Raw genomic sequence first — 14,339 nt, 5'->3', positions numbered from 1 at the left:
GACACAAGATCAGGCCAATGAACCCTCTTGTCCAGCATCCTGTTATCACAGGAGCTAACCAGATGCTCGTTATGCAAAGCCCACCAGCAGGACCCGAGGACGACAGCACTTTTTCCACCTGCGATTCCCAGCACCTGATTTTCAGAGACTATTGGCTTCATCACTGAAAGTAGAACTTAGCCCACTTTGGCTTGTAGCCAATGGGACCTAATTCATTCTGGGTTCTTCATGGAATCAGAAAAGCTTTGATTTAGGTCAAGTAACAAGGAGGTTGCAGACCCTTTATCAGTTGCAATTCTAGGGAACTACTCAGGAGCCAGGACTGCCTAGGAAGGTAAAGGACTCTCCTTCATTGGAGGTTTTTAAACAGAGTTTGGATGGTCATCTTTCAGGAAGTCTTTAGCTGTGACCTGCATTGAAGGGGGTTGGACTAGATGACCCTAAAGAAGAAGTCCCTTCCAACACTACAATGTTGTGATTCTGTTATTCTACGTTCAGGAGCATAACTTAGGCTGGGGACCATGCTTGCATGTCCTTCCCAGTACTTGGAAATCTTTGTGCAAATGAGGCAGGGTAAGGTAAAGGTAAAGGGACCCCTGACCATTAGCTCCAGTTGTGGCCGACTCTGGGGTTGCGGTGTTCATCTCGCTTTATTGGCCAAGGGAGCTGGCGTACAGCTTCCGGGTCATGTGGCCAGCATGACTAAGCCGCTTCTGGAGAACCAGAGCTGCGCACGGAAACGCCGTTTACCTTCCCGCTGGAGCAGTACCTATTTATCTATTTGCACTTTGAGGTGCTTTTGAACTGCTAGGTTGGCAGGAGCAGGAACCGAGCAACGGGAGCTCACATCGTCGTGGGGATTTGAACCACCAACCTTCTGATCGGCAAGTCCTAGGCTCTGTGGTTTAACCCACAGCGCCACAGGGACATTTCCTATATAGGTGTGGATGAGAGTTCACATCCCTCTTCATAGATAGAAGGCTGATGAAAAATAATTTAATAAAAAAATGATACACATAGTAATACAGCACATGGTTAAAGAAGGATGGGATGAAATTAGGGTATAACACATTTACTACACCCACTTCTAGACCTCATTATGATTTAGCTGTGTATGGTGCTGAGCTGAAGTCATTGGCCAGCATTATTGGCCAGCTTCAGATTCTGTACCACAGCAAACTTTTGTGTGTGGTAGAAATCTGTTGAATGTGAAATATATACATTAGTTCAACTGATAGGCTCAGATAGAGGATTTTTGTCATTTTGATTTTTCAGCCTAAATATCAATTACTAACAAGCATGGAATGGCAATATCTTCAATCACAACATTTGCTGATGTCTATTCATAGCTCAACTGTTTCAAGAATTTCTACATCTCCTAAATTCTTGGAGGGTATCAATGGATCCTTACAGAGAGCTAGACCTATACTTCTGGTATATAAATACACAATGGATCTTTTTAAGGTTCAGAAACCTGGAATTGTTTGGAATAGGCGATCAGAATGTCTTAAACAGCCTAAACAATGAGAGTTTGCCTTGTGAAGAGAAAGTACTGGCAACTTCTTCCCTTTTTTGCATTATCTACCTGTTAACAGGCATAAAGGTTCAGCAAGCAGGACAGAAACAAACTCAGTAACAGTGTTAGCCTCAAAATAGCAGCTATCAAGCACCATTTATGAGCCATCAGAAATCACTTAGCACATGTTCTCAATTCCAGAACTCTAGAACTGTTTTCAATTTCCCAATCCAAAATTTGATTACTATTTTTTTTAGCCCCAGCTTTGAAGCTTGCATGGGTGTGGCCTCTTCTAAAATGGAGAAGAAGAAGAAGAAGAAGAAGAAGAAGAAGAAGAAGAAGAAGAAGAAGAAGAAGAAGAAATGATGCCCAGTGGGCCAGTAAGTTGCCCAGAACAAAAATTACACACCATGACGTAGAATTGTGAGCAGTGAGACACCATCTAGCTGAGTTGCTCTCACCTGCTGCCCCAAGTTGCAGCCCTTCATTGTAATAGGCTTCCTAGCCTATCGCTTCCTCCCCCTTTTGCTTTTCAACAAACCAATTAGCTGAGAAAAAGGAAAAGAAGCTTAATGCAACTGCGGCGTGGAGGCAGATGGGCACATGAGGATGGGTTTATGTCACGGAGCCCTAAAATGACACTGGATTAGCTTTACTTCAACCTCACTGCACTGAACTGTCCTGGACAGTGCCTTGAGAGGATCGTGCTCCTAGTCCTCATGAGATAAACACCTGGAGCCAGCAGATACGATAGGATGCAGAATTTGGAGCAATTAGTCAGTGGCATAAATGGATCCTAAAACCACACGGCTGTACAACATGAATGCTAATCTAACAGGAATGCTTGTCCAGGGGAAAGATTTGTCCTCCCTCTAGGTACAGATATATTTCTGCTTACAGAAAGACTAGGCCGAAGGGTGACCCAAGCAGATAGCAAGAAATTTTTGGAAAGGAGCTTGGGGAATAGCATTCTGAAACACACTTCCAGTTTCCCTCTTTGGTTCTGCAGCCTCAGTCCCTTGTCCAAACATATATCATTATTTTTTTGGATACACTACCTTCCTCTTCTTCCTACCCTCAACATTCCTGCCTAGCTACATAGAGCTGCGGCAAAGTATGCACTGTAGCAGGATAGGGCCCATCTGCACCTTACCTCCCTTTGGAGCTGTGGCAGGATCCACGTTTCCCACCTTAAACATCCTACGCCAGAGAGCCAGGTGTCCACAATTTAGAAAAGCAGCATTTTTAACCAATTACATGAATCGTGAAGGTACTTCAATCACACAGCAATGTGTCAATGGATCTTCCATCACCCCGCCCCCTTCCAATGCCACACAGTTATTCTTGGAGGGGGGGGGGGACACTGATGTACAAACAAAGGAAGATCTATCCAAATGCATTTTGCAACCCAAATACGCTAAGCAACTGCAAGTACATTTTCATAATTTGCTCTGCTTAGAGAATTAGATGGGGAGTGTTAAAAATGTAAAAAAATCAACACCACTTAAAAAACAGCATTTGAGTGAAAACGAAAATAAAAGAGTCTCATTGTGTATATGCATCTGCCTGCCTTTGGGGGGGGTTTATCATAGGACCTTTGAGGGGCTAAAGTCATGGAATGCTGCTCTGATTTCATATAGGATATATATACACAACTGGATGTGCAGGTTAGCACAGAAAGCTGCCTTTCTCCAGACAAACTCTGATTGCTTTGTTCCATGATAGTTTTGGGGTTTTTTTTGTCATGTTTTAAAACAGTGGACATCCATAATTACTAGTGCTCATTTCTTTCTTCAAATGCTTCCTGACAGTGGAAAACTATTAGAACACATGGCGGAAATGATCAAAAGAGTATTTCCAGAATCAAATGACTCTTTGCATCAGCCTCCTTTTTCCCAGTTGCTGTCCAGCTAGAATAGCAGGTGCCTTGAGCACATATACAGGAGATGGAGACCTTGGGGGAAAAAGGTGTTTAGCATTCGTTCATTTTTCCGGCCAATGGCTAGCTTCTAGTTTCACCAGATGTTTGTTCTCCTGAGTTGAACATCGTTCATTCCAAAGGTCTCCCTTTCCTGTTCTGCATATATTTTCTTTGCACCATGGAAAACAAAGTTATTCCCTTCATTTCAGCCAGGAAAATGAACACATATCTCCCCCTCCCTAATTTAAGTACCTAGGATCAAACACAGATTGATGCAGGCAACAACAACAACAACAAAATGACCAAACAGTAAAAGTGGAAAATCTCTGTGTGGAATGTGATTGATACACCTGTTGTGTAGTAAAATAAATAAATAAATCCCATTATCATTTAGCAGGATATAGCAGATGACCAAATTACCCCCAGAATGAATGAACATCCCCCAAGTTGGTCATGTGGGCACTCTGAGAATTTGTAACCTTTTCCATTTTCTGCAATTACTGGTCACTAGACACTTTATGTCACTGCCTTGCATTATTACAAATCACCTGCCAAAAAGGCACTTGCACACTGGAAATAATAGACACAGAGATATGTACAGACACACAACGCACAAGCCATTTGCGATATATACAGAGATACCCTGCATATCCAGTTAAAAAGAAAAGGGAACTAATGACTCTTGCCTGGTTTAATTCCCTTCTAAAGTCCGTTATTTATATCTGAGTTAACAAAAACTTTTATTTATACTGTGGCTGCTTTGCTGCATAGATAGTTCTTGAGAGCTTTCATGCACACCTTAAACTAGTGTCCAGAATTCACCAGAGGTAAGTCATAATCTACCCAAAGGAACTGCAACCTACCCCTAGCATAACCTGGGAGTAGCTGCTAAGTATTCCTGAGCAAAACCAATTTAAACACTGCACAGAAACCAGTATGTGCACAGAAACTCCACATGTATGCTCAAAAATGCAACCTGGGTCATGAAAGGTTGGGTCCCTATAGAAATTGTGTGTTTGTGCTGTAAGCAAATTGGCCATTAAACCTCAGGGCTCCCTTACAGATACCTGCCAGATTCATGGAAAGTTATATTTTCATGCCCTGCTTGCTAGCCACAAAATTGCCAAGGGTGCTAGGGTCTTTTCTCTCTGCGAGGCCCATGTGCCTGCAAACTTTCAGCATAATTGTCACTATAAGATCAAGCTGGACTCTTCCTCTGCCTTATCACACCCCAGTTAGGTATGGTTTTCAGTCCAGGACAATTTAAGGCATCATAGATTTGAAGAGACAACCTCCCCGTGACTTTGTTTTCTTTTTAAAGGCAAACATATTAAAGGAACGTGCATATATCAATAGGACATTTGAAAACAAACATTTCATCAACCCACCATCGCCTAAGCAAGTTTACTTGTAAGTCCCATGGGGGTCTATGAGGCTTGCTCCCACGTAAGTGTGCAAAAGGACTATCAGCCTTAGCCTTCCACAATACTGCCCCTTCTGTTTAAAGTAATGCACTCCTAGTCCTTCTCATCAACTGCCCCCCCCCTCCTCATTGATATAATGTACACTGGTGTACAAGGAACCGAGATTATATTCTTATGAAACATACGGCTGGAAAAATGAGAGTTGATTTAAATATGATTTAAAAGCAAGACCTTGTCTCTCTCTCCTAATGGATGCATCACTTTAATTAACCATCCCCCCAAACCATGTGCGCACACACACACACACATGTATACCTGTAACTCATGCTAACACTTCATGCCTCTGATGAAGTGGACTGTAGCCTACAGAAGCTGGTGCCACAATAAATCTGCGAGCTTTTAAGGTGTCCCAAGACTCTTTCTCGTTGTTTTTGTTGCAAGATACTGAGACAGCGACCTGTCTGGAAATTGTCACTTGAACCATTTATTTTTTAAAAAAAAGAAAGAAAGAAAGAAAAGAAAAGAATCCCGCTGTACCTCGAAAGCTGCAGGCAGGTACCTTAAATCACTATCCAAAATGCATTTAATGAATTCAGATAAACCCCCTGCCAATGTTCATAAATTTGTTTAGGAAAGTGGATGCTTTCTGCAGCTCGTTTATGAACGAGAAGATAATCCACTTGAAAATATTGTGTGTGCATATATATATATATATAATCTAGAACAAAACAACTAATCAACATTTATATATAGATCTCCCTCTCTCTCTCTCTGTCTAAACAGAGTAACTTGCAGGCTGCAAAAGCTCTCCTTTCTCAGCACACTCGTATTTTCCCTGCCTCTAGTAGAAGCTTATGCCACCAGATGTTTCTGCGAGATTTCATTTAAAGCTAAGAAAAATTGCTTTGAGCTACATGTTGTATTTTTTTTTTAATCCGATGCCTGCTTCTCCCTCCCTGCCCCCCCCCAAATAACAACAGTGAGGAAGGAGGACGGTGGGTTGGAGCGGGAGGGGGGGGAAGATCCTACTTCTTTTATTACAGTGTGACTTAATTAAGTATAATGCATTGTTCCTATAAACATTTAAGAAACCTGGTGCCTACTGCGAGAGCGGAGCGAAAATGTTTACTCGCCTATCAATGAGCAAAATAAAAACCCCCCAAGAAACTGCACCGAGACGGTTCAGGGTAGAATTTTTACCTTTTATAAGGAAAGGAGCCCCGCTGTAATACAGCCTCCTTTCCCCCTCCCCAAATCACCCTCTTATAGCCGAGGAAAAAAAATGCCAAGCTAATTTGAAGGAAAAATAATTAACAGCCCAGACAGAACTGGAAACACAGACACAAATGGAGATAGCTATGACACGGATAATAACAATCACCACTTTCACTATCATATCACCACCACAACAAGAAAAGACCTCTGATGTCCAGGTTGCCTTCATATCTGTAGTTCTTTTATTAGCAATGTTTTAGGAGAGAGAGGATACTAAAAAAAATAAATAAAAAAAATAGAGAGAGAGATTTAAATAGTTTAAAAAAAAAAATCTCGCCAGCACAACCTCGTTTTATTTGGGCTATTTTGTTTTTTCTCTGTCTCTCTCTGCTTTTCCTTCTCAAACAAAAGGCTTTCTTTTTTCCTAGCCATTACTGGAAGGAAAAGTCGAGATGGTTGGGTTTGCAGAAGCTGGAAAATAAGAATAAGGATAATATTTTTCTAAAAAAATTTAATAAAATAAAATAAGAAATGCAAAAAGAAGGGGGAGCGGCCCTACCCCCATAAAAAAATATTAAGGAAAAAAAAAATACGAAAAATCGCTTGGCTTCTGCAAAATGCAACCGCTCCCCGTTTGCTCGGTTACCACAATAGACATTGACTCTCTCTCTCTCTCTCAAAGAACCATGCGCCTGACGCTATTTATAGCCAAGGCAAGGACTGGAATCTACCACTGGGCAGGCAGACGGGGGTGGGGGTGGGGTGGGGGTGAAGTGGGAGGAGGGGCGAGGGGGTTCGGTGGAACCAAAGCGAAAGAAAGTGCCCCTCCAGCCCCCACCCGCCTCCCCCCTGGTCTCCATCCCTCCCCACCCCCGCGCGCGCCTCTCCCCCTCCCTCCCGCCCCCTACCCCCCAGCCTCACTGGCATTTTGAACCGATCCAGCCTGTTTAAACGGAAAGGACAGAGATCCTGGCTGTTCAATGTATTAAAAAAAAATCAGTTGAGACCTAGAGAGCGAGAGCGAGAGCGAGAGAGAGAGAGAGAGAGAGAGAGAGCGTGGAGTGAATGTGTGTGTGAGAGTGTGTGTGTGAGAGAGAGTGTGTGAGAGTGTGTATGTGTGCGAGAGAGAGAGGGAGTGTGTGTGAGAGAGAGAAAGAGGGAGCGGGAGAGAGGAACAGAGGAAGCGAGGGGGGGTGGGAAAAAAAGGAAAAGAAGATTTTTCTCTATGTATATAAAGATGGCCACGTTAGCAAACGGACAAGCAGACAATCCCAGCCTCAGTAGCAACCACACTAACCCCAACACCAACGGGCACATGAACGGATTAAATCACAGTCCAGGGAACACATCCACCATTCCCATGAAGGACCACGATGCCATCAAGCTCTTTATTGGGCAAATCCCTCGCAACCTGGACGAGAAGGACCTGAAACCTCTCTTTGAAGAGTTCGGAAAGATCTATGAACTGACGGTGCTGAAGGACAGGTTTACTGGCATGCACAAAGGTGAGGTCCGCTTCTTAACTTTCCCCCTTATTCGCAGGGGCTTGGAGGAGGGGAGAGTCCGGGGAAGGAGGTGGTGCTGGTGGGGGGCAGATCCTGCTAGGTTGGAAGCCCATAAAGAGAGGAGGTGGGGGGTGGTGGAAGGCTGATCTCTTATAGATCCGACTGATCTCCAGGGTGGGGGAAGTTTAAACACAAATGTAGCTAGCAAGAGCCCACCAGGGAAACGAAGGGAGGGACCGCAACTCTCCATAAGGGTGTATGGGAAACGATGGACGGAGCTGTCCAGCGGCTCGTGGTGCTGAAACGGGCTGCTGCTATTTGGGTTGCGCGGACTCTGCCCAAACACAGAGGCGTTGGGTAGGTGGGTGGACGGGAAGGAAGCGGAGAAAGGGAGGTGGTGGTTATTTTGCAGCCGGTCCCAGACCAGACAACGGCGGACCCTAGAAGAGGGGGGAAATTAATAGGGCGGGGGGGGGGGAGAGAGCAAAAGAACGGGTGTTAGGATTTTCTGCTCTTTTGCTAAGAAGTCCTCACCGTGGAATCCCAAAGAAGAAAGAAATCGGCAGTGTTGTGTGTCTCTGTATACTTAGCCAGCTAGATAAAGAGAGGAGAATTACTGAGAGGGGAGAAGAGGTTTTTAGCGATGCATCCGGAGCGAAGCATGTGTTCAGGCATCCACTTCTGGAGACGGGGGTGTGGGGGTATATCTCACTGGGTCAGCAGCGGAGAGGGGAGCTCAGGAACTTTTTAATGACGGTGATCAGAGTTTCCTTTTTTGAGGGGAGGGATGGAGTAGGGGGGTGGGAAACCGTGCTGGGAAACCCGTCTGCTCCTTTCTTCGGCTGAAACCTTCCTTCTTGTTTTCCTCACTCGCGGGGGTTTGGGATGGAAGTCCACTAGCGTTTCCCTTCTCCTTTCTTCCACCCGGGTTTCCCCTGCAATGCTTCGGTGTGTAGTTTAAAGACCACAAAAGGGGAGGAAGTGTATGTTTGTTTGGGGGGGTGGGGAGTGAGGAGAGGGCTTGCTTGCAAAAGGCATGCCAGTGTATCGATCGCGTTGCCTGAAAAGTGGGACTGAAGTGAATAAGTTGGATGCGATTGACCTAAAGGACTGGTTTAGGCATAAGCAAGTAGATGAAGTCTGGCGGCGAAAGAACTGCTTTGCTCTATTCGGGGGTTTTCTCTGTTTGCTTTTCTCTTATGGGTTTGCCTTTCCACTTCTCGGTTCAGAAGAGGTAATAATAGTAATAGTAATAATGTAGAATACATGGGAAACTTCAATAAGGGAGAACCAAAATGTGGAAGAAGTGCATGGGGCTGGGCTGGGGATCTAGCCGCCAGATTTCCCTTCCCACTTCAAATCCCAGATAAATGCTTCCCAACGTGCTAAGCCAGCCGTGTGTGTCCAGCAGTAAATCTTCAAAAAGTTAATGGCACGTTTTGAATCCCCCCTCATGCCCCCAATCCGCTAGGGGATGGTTATGCAAATAGAAAGTTATTTTTAAAAGAGGAAGAGTTGATGTTGCAAAGGGGTGGGGGAAGGGAAAGGGAGAGAGGATGCTGCACAGGAGAAACTCTGGGGGTGGCAACTGACAACTGCCTTTCTTTCCTTCACTACAGCCACCCCCCCTCCTCTGCAGTCACTACAAACCAGAATCTTATTTTGCCATCCATTCAAGCTTTCTGGAAGGTGGGGTTCTTGAGGCTTAATAAGAGAGGTGTAGATTTGATGGGTAGCTTCATCTCCTCTGGGCGATGTCTGTTGTTGTTTTTTGGGTGGTGGTTGTTCTCCACTACCATCAATGCATGGAAAGTTTATAAAGCTTTTCTAAGTAAATACAAATTCTACATCAGGAGATTACTTGAAAGGGAAAAAAGAAGGAGAAGGATGTGTGTGTATTTCAAGGATCTTTTTTATTATTTAATGGTTTGCTCATGGCTCTTTTATTTTCATTTAAGAGAGCACACATGTACACACATATTATAATTATGACAAAGAGTCCTGAACAGATGGAAGTCCAATAGATAATACCTGTCCTATTTTGTCTAGGTTTGGGAAGCCAGATGTTAACATTTTAATGACGAAGGAGGTTTCTTGAATCATTTATTTATTTAGTTTTAGGCTATTTTATTGTGTGCTTCGTGTAACCCACCCAGACCTCAAGGGATAGGAAGTGCCAGAGAAACTAGCTAAATGGGCTTTGTTAGAATCCAGAAAACTTGCGCCTCTTTCATTCAGCGAATCTCCATCCCACTCTCCCCGTTAAGCGTTTGCCTTCCCTGGGTTGCTTAGTTTTAGGGCAGAGTCTTGCTCAAGGCATGCTTAACTTTCACTCCTCGGCATCTTACTGTATTTCAAGGTGAATCGTAAGGACTGTCCAAGTGTCAAGGTATAAGCCCTTCAGGCCAATTTGCATAAGTACAAGCTTGTTTAGTAACCAGGTTCATTTTTTAATCTCTCAGAGCAGCGAGGGGAACGTACAGCAGCCAACCCAACCCAATCCCTCTCATTATTCATATGGCACGGCAGGAGGATTTACTGTGGTTTCCAAAGGCACCCAGGGCTGAAACTCCTGGCCTGATTTAGCCCATCTGAGAAGAGTCCTCTGTGATGTTACAGATTTGCTCACTAATCCTGATAAAAATGTGCCTTTGGCTACCTAGTGTGTGTTGGGGGGGGGGGGAGGAATTGCTTGCCACTGCTGGTTAATTAGTGGAAAGTCAAAAAGCATGACAGGGCTTGGAGAAATAGGATCATATTTATCTTACCATTTCCCCCTGCCTTCCTCTTTTCATGACTGCATTTAAATCAGAAACTAATGCAACCATAAGAATTCATACAATTTCCTTCCTTCGTCTGCTCTGGTTGCTATACCATTCTCTGCTCATTCACATCCTGTAGTGGGAAGAAAATGCTTTCCATAGGTGAGGCAGGGACAAATACCTCTAGCGGTACTTATTTGCAGACCTTCCTAGGCAGGTATGTCTCTCACTGAAATAGCTTATGGAATGATTGAGAGAAGTGGCTTTGTTTATGAAGCCTGCCACGAACCTCTAAACATCGTATTAGACTACAGTCACTTATTCAGGGCAGGTAAGTGCGCTGAAATCCACCGAGTTACTTCAGAGTGCAATGTTGTGGCTGTGTTTGTGTGTGAACACACACACACCGTTGGGTTTTGTTGTGCCTTGGCTAAAAGGTCTCATATAGATAGTTTGCCGTGCAATCAAACAGATCCTCTTAGAAGGAAGTCCAATTGAGTTCAACAGGGCTTGCTCCTAGATTAGAAGGGACTCTGTCCACTTCCTGGGGAGTAAGTCCCATTGTCAGTAGCATAGTAAAAGAGAAAGAAATGGGCATAACTAGTTTAAAAATGCACAGAAAAACTCCCACAAGAGATCTGTCCTTCTCATTCGGGTTCTAGGAAGGTGAAATGAAATTTAAGATCTGGTAGTTCTATGCAAATTCCAGATAAAATATAATCTGTGTGTCAACTGCTGATTCGGCTTAGATCGGTATAGCGCTGTACTCTTTTTCCTTTTGTTTTTTTGAGGGGGCAGGAAAGTACTTGAAGAAGGTAGTCCCTGCAGGGATTTTGTTCACAGTTTATCTAGATCATTGACAGGCAGACGTCTTGCCAGCTCAAACCATCCCACCCATGTTTACAACATATACAAACATACAAAGCGAGTTAGCTAATCAGACGCACTGACAACAAATTCATTCACAACTCCCCCACCCAATTCACGCTTAGCAGAGGCATCTGTTTTAGGTCTGAGTTACTCAGAGGCATAAAGGTTAGTGCTCTCAGGACAGACATATTATAATGCGTTATCTTTGGAAATAATTTAAGGCCAATTAAGTGGCATTTAAGCCTAATATTTATAAATGAATGAAATCAAAACAGGACCATCCCAAGTGGTTTTCAATAGTATTTCTTCCTATCCATGCTTGATTCGTAACCAAGGCCCGCAGTGCGTTTTTAACTGGGATATACCATCTTTTTTTGATAGTCCTTAGGAAGTCAGGCTAGATCTGGTAGTGAGATTTAGCAAACACAAACACACATACACAGGGTTTAATGGGCTTTAAAAAGCAGAGTTGTGAGAAGGATCATAAGCATTGAGGACTCCATTACCCTGAAAGATAGGGTGTCCTTTCAAGTCTCATCTGAGCAATGCAGCTCATGGAAAATTGTTACTATCCATCACCAAGATGGTGGGGTGCGTGTCTCCCCCACCCCCACAATAAAAGGCCAAACCTCACATTCAGTAAATATGCATAGCTAAAAAGAGGTAATATGGGGGAAAATAGTTTATTTCAACTGTTGTCTGTTTCCCTTCTCAGAAACATAGGTCATTTTCGGAGTCGAAAACACCTGGTCTTATAAGTCCACAAATTACCCAATTCACAATAGTCTCTTTTATTAGAGAGAAGCCAGAGTGGGAGAGACAGATGTGAATTAAAGCTTTGTTCAACCTCAGTGCAATATCAGTTTTCAGGTTAGCTGTGAGATTTAGAAGTGCAATGATTGTTAAATTAAGATGCACTGTACGGAGCGATAAAAAAAGACTTGGGGAAATGAAAATGTACTCAGAAAGGGACACAGCTAAATACAGGTGTTGAATAAATGCCTCCATAATTGAAACATAAGGCTTGCGTGACTGAAAGCAACCTGCTTAGTCTTTAGTTGGGTTGTAATCCAGATCGAGTTTCAAAGAGGGAATACACATACACACACAAAACAGCATCAAAGTGGGAGGGGGGTAGCATTCTACCTGCAGCCAAAAAGAACCAACTGTTAAACCAACAAACCACAGTGGGTTAGTTTTATGACAAAGAAATAATAATCCATTTTCCTTCTCCAATCGCAATACCCATGAATGTGGAAGTATGTGGGTTTGTTTGTTTTTTAGAATGGCAAATGAAGAGCTTCCTTGCCTCACCCTGCGAAAAGTAAAACCTATTTGTGATAGTATTCCAAATAAATGTTGTATTCTTACTCACCCTTGCATTAATCACTCTAGTAATATTAAAGGTATCCTGGTGCATGCTTTGTGTGTGTGTGTGTGTGTGTGTGTGTGTGTGTGTGCGTGCGTGTGTGTTTAAAGTTTCTACTTCAATGAATAGTTATCCTGCATTTTCTCCCTCACATAGGACCTATTGGCACCATAGCGGTCAACTTTTCCCTTTTCTTGTGAGGAATCCTATTCGGAATAAGGGAATTTCCCTTAAAAAGGGGGCAACATTGAGAGCTATGCCTATTGCTCTAAGGGAGTTTGGAGATGAATTGAAGCATGTTCTCTCAGGTGTTTTATTTGGATACCATAAACATATTTTCTGACTCAGAGATGTGGAGAAATTCAAATTATTTTTTGTTATTCCACAATAGCCCACATTCCAATGCCTCTTATTGGCGGAAGAACATGGGCACGTCAGAGGAGACAGGTAACAGGACAATTGCCTCGCTGTACCTTGAAGGGAACAAAGGAAAAGAAGGCATGTTCAGACCAATTGGTTGTGGATGTAACAAGGGATGACAATTCTGATTGTGAAAATAAATACTTTAGGGACATAATCACTGCAGCAATTGGCTGCAGATGTTGGGCCTCTCACGTCCTCACACTTGGATGTTGAGGGAGGGCCTGTTCCTATATAAATCTTTCCATTTAAGATAATCAGGGAGGCCATTCTTCAGGAGAGGTATCACCTAGGACTTTAGGATTAGGCCCTGATTTTACAAAACACTTTCTGTAGTGATATATGTAGATGCACAATCCTATTAGACTCCAGGATGAAAGATGGGGGTCTTTCTGTTTTAATCTAACTTGCTCCTGGGCTAATTTTAGTATAACAAGTATCGGGCTGTTTTAATCACACTTCCTTTCTGTATTATTGATTTTTAATCTATCGTTTCCTCCTTTGAAGAGTTTAAAAGGGGAGGAAAGTGTAACAACAATAATGCAGAGAATAAGAAGTATAAGAAAGTTTGCAGTGACTTACTCAACATTGCTGAAAGCTGTTGACACGCAGCAAAGTCGTCTCCATGGAAAGGGTGTGGGGGAGTTACCATACTTTTGTTGACTGTGGCAAAAAGTTGGTAAGAATTAGTTGGTAGTCCATTGAGAACTGGATAACACTGAGACAAGGGCAGTCCTGACGTCTGTGGAAGAAGTAACAGGAACCCCGACCTGTTATTCATTGAAAGGTGCAGTCATGTTTCCCAATGCTGGTTTGGAAGTGGTAGTTTGGAAGGCTGTGACGTCTTTTGCTTTTAGAAATTGAATGTGCTCCATGAATACTTATGCTTGCCCCACCAAGCAGAGAGGCTTATGACTCCAAAGCAGTTGAGCTAGAATCCCATATTTATCAGCTGAGAGCCAACGACAGTTTGGTAATCTTGGGGAATGGGTATATAATAATAATAATAATAATAATAATAATAATAATAATAATAATAATTATTTATACGCCGCCCATCTGGCTGGGTTCCCCACTCTGGGCGGCTTCCAACAAAATACAATAGCCTATTAAACATGAAAAGCTTCCCTAAACAGGGCTGCCTTCAGATGTCTTCTAAAAGTCTGGTAGTTGTTTTTCTCTTTGACATCTGGTGGGAGGGAGTTCCACAGGGCGGGTGCTACTACCAATAAGGCCCTCCGCCTGGTTCCTTGTAACTTGGCTTCTCGCAGCGAGGGAGCCACCAGAAGGCCCTCGGCGCTGGACCTCAGTGTCCAGTACATTCACTTCCAGTCATT

General features: G+C 43.4%; 1 protein-coding gene across 14 annotated transcripts in view; it reads left to right on the top strand.

The window, feature by feature from the left end:
- Positions 1 to 7,003: 7,003 nt before the first annotated feature.
- Positions 7,004 to 14,339, top strand: part of CELF4 (CUGBP Elav-like family member 4) — a 783,381-nt gene continuing 776,045 nt past the window's right edge. For 6 of the 14 annotated variants that reach the window (XM_083575726.1, XM_083575731.1, XM_083575729.1 and 3 more), the window contains exon 1: positions 7,210 to 7,581. In XM_083575726.1, the coding sequence (XP_083431852.1) occupies positions 7,302 to 7,581 (280 nt within the window). In that variant the 5' untranslated portion in view covers positions 7,210 to 7,301. Of the gene's footprint in view, positions 7,582 to 14,339 lie in introns of all 14 variants that reach the window. The other 8 variants (XR_014539556.1, XM_083575734.1, XM_083575736.1 and 5 more) reach the window with 5 other exon arrangements.

This window comes from Podarcis filfolensis (genome assembly GCF_964270895.1).
Source record: "Podarcis filfolensis genome assembly, chromosome: 11".
Taxonomy (NCBI): domain Eukaryota; kingdom Metazoa; phylum Chordata; class Lepidosauria; order Squamata; family Lacertidae; genus Podarcis; species Podarcis filfolensis.
This window is presented reverse-complemented; position numbering and strand designations above follow the sequence as displayed.